This window comes from Vombatus ursinus, unplaced genomic scaffold, assembly GCF_900497805.2.
Source record: "Vombatus ursinus unplaced genomic scaffold, bare-nosed wombat genome assembly UNPS02014943.1, whole genome shotgun sequence".
Classification (NCBI taxonomy): domain Eukaryota; kingdom Metazoa; phylum Chordata; class Mammalia; order Diprotodontia; family Vombatidae; genus Vombatus; species Vombatus ursinus.
The window spans coordinates 585,520-590,271 of NW_020954721.1; the positions used below are offsets into that span (position 1 = coordinate 585,520).

General features: G+C 35.6%; 1 protein-coding gene across 1 annotated transcript in view; it reads left to right on the top strand.

Moving 5' to 3' along the window:
- The window catches only part of LOC114029964 (vomeronasal type-2 receptor 26-like), a gene marked incomplete at its 3' end in the record, with an annotated part of 32,945 nt that overhangs the window by 21,607 nt on the left and 6,586 nt on the right, over window positions 1-4,752 (top strand). The window contains 2 exon segments of the mRNA XM_027844610.1: window positions 1,834-2,052; window positions 3,150-3,273. Coding sequence (XP_027700411.1) covers window positions 1,834-2,052; window positions 3,150-3,273 — 343 coding nt within the window.

The following is a 4,752-nucleotide window of genomic DNA, read 5'->3' on the forward strand; positions in this document are numbered from 1 at the left end:
TTTTATAGCCCTTTGGGCATAGTTCCAAATTGCTCTCAAAAATGGTTGGATCATTTCACAATTCCACCAAAAACTTATTAGTGTTCCAATTTTCCCACATCTCCTCCAACATTTATCATTGTCCTGTTTTGTCATGTTAGCCAATCTTATAGGTATGATGCGGTAAAAGCTATTTTTTTTTTAAGTAGCAATAGATAGCTGCAAGATTTGGACTATAAGAAAAACTGAGTGTTACAGAATTGATGCTTTTGAACTATGATGCTGGAGAAGACTGTTGAGAGTCTCTTGGACAGCAAGAAGTTCAAAACAGTTAATACTTAAAGAAATTAATTCAGACTGTTAATTGGAAGGTCAAATCCTGAAGTTGAAGTTTAAATACTTTGGTCACATAATAAGAAGACAGGACTCATTGGAAAAGATCCTGATGTTAGAAAAGATTGAAAGTAAATGGAAGAGGGGATGACAGAAGACGAGATGGACAGTTAGTGACATAGAAACCATGAACATTACCTTGGATAGATTGTCAGATATAGTGGAGGTTAGAAGGGCCAGGTATGCTATGGTCTATGGGGTCATGAAGAGTTGTACATGCCTCAAAAACTGAACAATAATCATGTATTATTATTTCTGACCTGTTAGATTCTTTATGTTTACCTTGAAATAATGAAATCTTACCACAACAGTTCTTATTGAGAAGAATGTAGACTTCATTTATGTTTTCATCCTTCTCATTCTACATTTTCAATCACTGTGAAAGTTTCTTGAATATTTTCCATTGACCAAGGACATCTAGATCCAGTATATCCAAAATAATTTTCTAGCTTTTACTGGAACCTCTGCTTCTCAGATCTTCTTCAGTTTGTGTTAATGTTTCATATTCTTAAAGTTTATTACAATGCAATTTTTCATAATTTCTTTCATTGAAATTATTGTCTTTCCTATTTATTTTGCATCACTGAACTTTCCAAATTGTTCAGTCTCATAATCATTTATATTTGCTTTCCCTTTTTACCTTGTATTTCATTACTGTGAACATCAAACTGTCCTTTGTTCCTAAGTTCACTTCGTTGACCATATCAAAGACTTGCAGTGGAGATTTTTAATTTTTTATAGAGTTTTTTTTTTTTGACTAGGCAATGGGGTTAAGTGACTTGCCCAGGGTCACACAGCTAGTGAGTGTTATGTGTCTGAGGTCGGATTTGAACTCAGGTCCTCCTGACTCTAGGACTGGTGCTCTATACACTAGACCACCTAGCTGCCCCGATATTTTTAATTTTACTAAGACTTTTGTACAAGGAATGAGAATTCCCCTAAAAATCTGCCCATCAATGCACATTTCTTAAGCGCTCGTTGTGTATTAGGAAAAATGCAAACTTCTAGGGATGCAAAGAAAGACAAAGAAAGTTCCAGTTTTTGAGGCTCTTACAACCAAATGGGGAAGAAATAGTAAACTCCTGCTTGTAGATGGTATTGAGTCTTCTGTGATGACAGGCTTTACAAAAGAAATGGAATGCAAGACATCGGAGATATTTGGAAGAAATTTCTGATTTGGTGAAAGGAAGATGAAATGACTTTTGAAGTAAGTTCGATGTCGACAACTAATTGTTTACTGGCTTAGTTATTCTCCCATTGTCCATTACTTTCTACAGAATAGGAGAAGAAGAGTGCAGAGATATCAGAGGAGCTCAAGAAGAAGAATTTGAAGATAAGAGAGAATGACAACTTTCGAAAGCTCCAAATTCCGAGCTTATTTTATGCTAATAGTCAAGCCTGGGACATGGGCACGAAGCCTTCTTTGCACACTGATTAACAAATTCTTGTCTTTGTCTTCAGCTCTCCCACTTCCTAAAGTGTATGAGTCCTGTCAATAGTGCCAGTGATGAGTCATTTGGGGATGGAGCCATGATGGATGCTGAGACATGTGATATCCTGAATTCTAAATCCTTCCCTGATCAGAGAGAGATACTGGTGAAAGTAGGGGAAGTGACCCATCATGGTCAGAGATTCAGAATTAATGAAGCAGGCATAGATTGGCCAGAAGATTTCTCTAGGGTAAGTGGCCCCTGAATGATAGGAGCTTTATCGCTTTGCCTATTTACAGTCTTGGACACTGTTGTTTGCTCTTTGGCACCAGGATGTTCCCCATAGATGCTAGAAGTCACTGTGTCAGGTTGCTAGCATTTACTTACTCTTCATTTTCTCTCTGAGTATGACAGATTTTTTATTGCCTTTTTTTCAATCCTACTTTCAAATTCTTTTCAGATAAGTTACATAATGATTTGAATTATTCATAGGAAGAGAATCTTGAAATATCCTAGATTGAATTGTCAAGTTTAAAGAATACCAATGGGGGGGGAGGGCTGAGAAGGTTTTTTCACCCAAAAGGACCAATTGCACCAAAGACTACACAATATTTGGAATCCTACAGCTACATAAATAAATCATCTTGAGTTTGTCTCCTCAAGACGGACAGTGACTTTAGAGATTCTTAATTTAAGTCTTGTGATTATGTCTTATACTGATGTCAAGCATGTATTTAAGCAGTTTCATTTGTCTGTGCAATTTGATAAATCCCACCTTAGCCCCAACAGCGGTCCCCAGAGAAGACTCTAAATGTCAGCCCAGGTATCAAGATCAGCCAGTCATGTGATCTGTTTCTTAGATTCAACCAAGCTGAATTGTTTAATTAGTTCATTATAGTGTATATTCTCTAAAGCCATGATTCCCTGAAACATTCAGGATACTTTATGAAAAAAAAAAAAAACATAAATCCAGGACTTTTAGGTTTTGTCGTCAATGATTTATTTCAACATTACCTTTTCAAAAATTGAGTGCAGTTCACAATTATACTAGTACTTTTGAGTAAAAAATATGTCAGCAAGATATCACAGTTAAAAAATAATCGAGGAGCTTGATTGTACCTAGTGGAGAATCTGTACAGGTCCACTGAGGACAAGATGATCTGAAGTAGAAGGTGGAAATACAGGAAGGAAGTCTCCATTGAGAATTAGATCATCCTTGACATGAAGAATTACAAACACGTTATCTTTTGTAGGAGAGGTCTGAAATCACCATCACCTCAGTGCATCTATCTTTCAGCAGTCATTCTTACAGTGACATTTTTCTCCCTTTCTATGGTGGAAACACAGACTCCCACTTCCACATGCAGTCTGAGCTGTGGCCCTGGATTCAAGAAGACAGTCTGTGAAGGCCAGCCCATCTGCTGCTTTGAGTGCACCCCATGCCCTGAAGGGCAGATTTCCAACCAAACAGGTGGGCTCCTAAAGATAAAATGTCCTTCTCTCAAAGTAATAGACATTGTTGGGTTGCTTTTTTTTTTTTTTTGAAATCTTAACATGAAGTGACTTTTACTTACCAAAATAATATTCTCTGAGTTAAAATAATACTGCAGGTACTCAATCATTTTCATTCAATGTACTTTTTGGTCATTGTTGTAACTTATCACGAGCAACCCCTGCTTCAAGATACCAACAGGCTATCCAAGGAGAACCCAACAGTGTTTTACTACTACTAGAATACGTAATTCCACCCAACCCTTATCACCTAACTGTAAACTTCTACACTCCTGCAGGAAAGCTTAATCTAAAAGTTAATCCTAAAATTCTGCACTCCTAAGGGAAATAAAATCTAAACATTACCTAAGCAAAGATGAATTTGGTTTGAGAGTAGGTGTCTGGCTTCTGGAGGTAATCTTCATAAAAACATCCCTTGCTGAAAGATTAACGAGAATGTTCTAAGGTTTTGTTTGGCCCCCTCCCCCCTCTAAAGGTTGTTTCCCTAAAGCTTGACATTCTGACTCAACCAAGCTTGACTCACAAAAAAGTTGTATAAAAATCTGACCTCAACCCCACCCCCTAACCCTATCCCTCTGCATTTGAAGCCCAGTGTCAAAGCCAATGAGGCCTGGTCTTGATTTGTTATGTAACTGTCATGCATTGCTTAGTAAATCAATTTGTTAAAAAGTTTGAACTTTTGATGTTTTGGCCAGTTCATCTTTCACTGAACACAATATCCTATCTCCATTTGTTAGCTCTCCCTCATTCCTTTATTGCAGTCACTCCTTACTTTTGCCTCTTGGAATCCCTGGATTTTTATTTTCAATTTTATTATATCATTATGGTCAAGCCAGGAATACAGACTATTTCTTCAGTTATTTTAATTGTCATTTATTTCTTTGAAAAAGCTCTTCATAATTGAATCAATGTAAGAAGTTTGAATAGTTCCATAAATATTTTGGTATTTTATGCACTTTTGCAGTTATTTAGAATGGGATTTCCATTTCTCTTATAAACTCTTGAATTTTTTGTTATATAAAAATGTAGAGTTTTAAAGGATTTATTATGCATTTAACTTGATGATTCTATCAACTTTCCCAGTTAGTATCTCTGATTATTCCCTATGATTTTCTAACTAAACCATCTTTTTAAAAAAAAAATAAGCATAGTTTTGCCTCTTCTTTTTCTATCTTTATATTTTAATTTTTCTCATTTTATGCTCCTAATGCCCTTTCTGGCACTATACCAATTAATAAGGAGGAGATTTGTCATCTTAATTTTATTCCTATACTTATTAGAAATGATACTACTGTATGTCTTTGTATAAAGTATTTGCTTTTTAAAGATGCATTTTTATGATATAAAAAGTCACTACATTTTTTGTAGTGCTTTCAGAATAAGTATTTGTTTTATTTTGTTAAAGGATTTTTCTGCATGTGATATTTTTTGCTCTTGT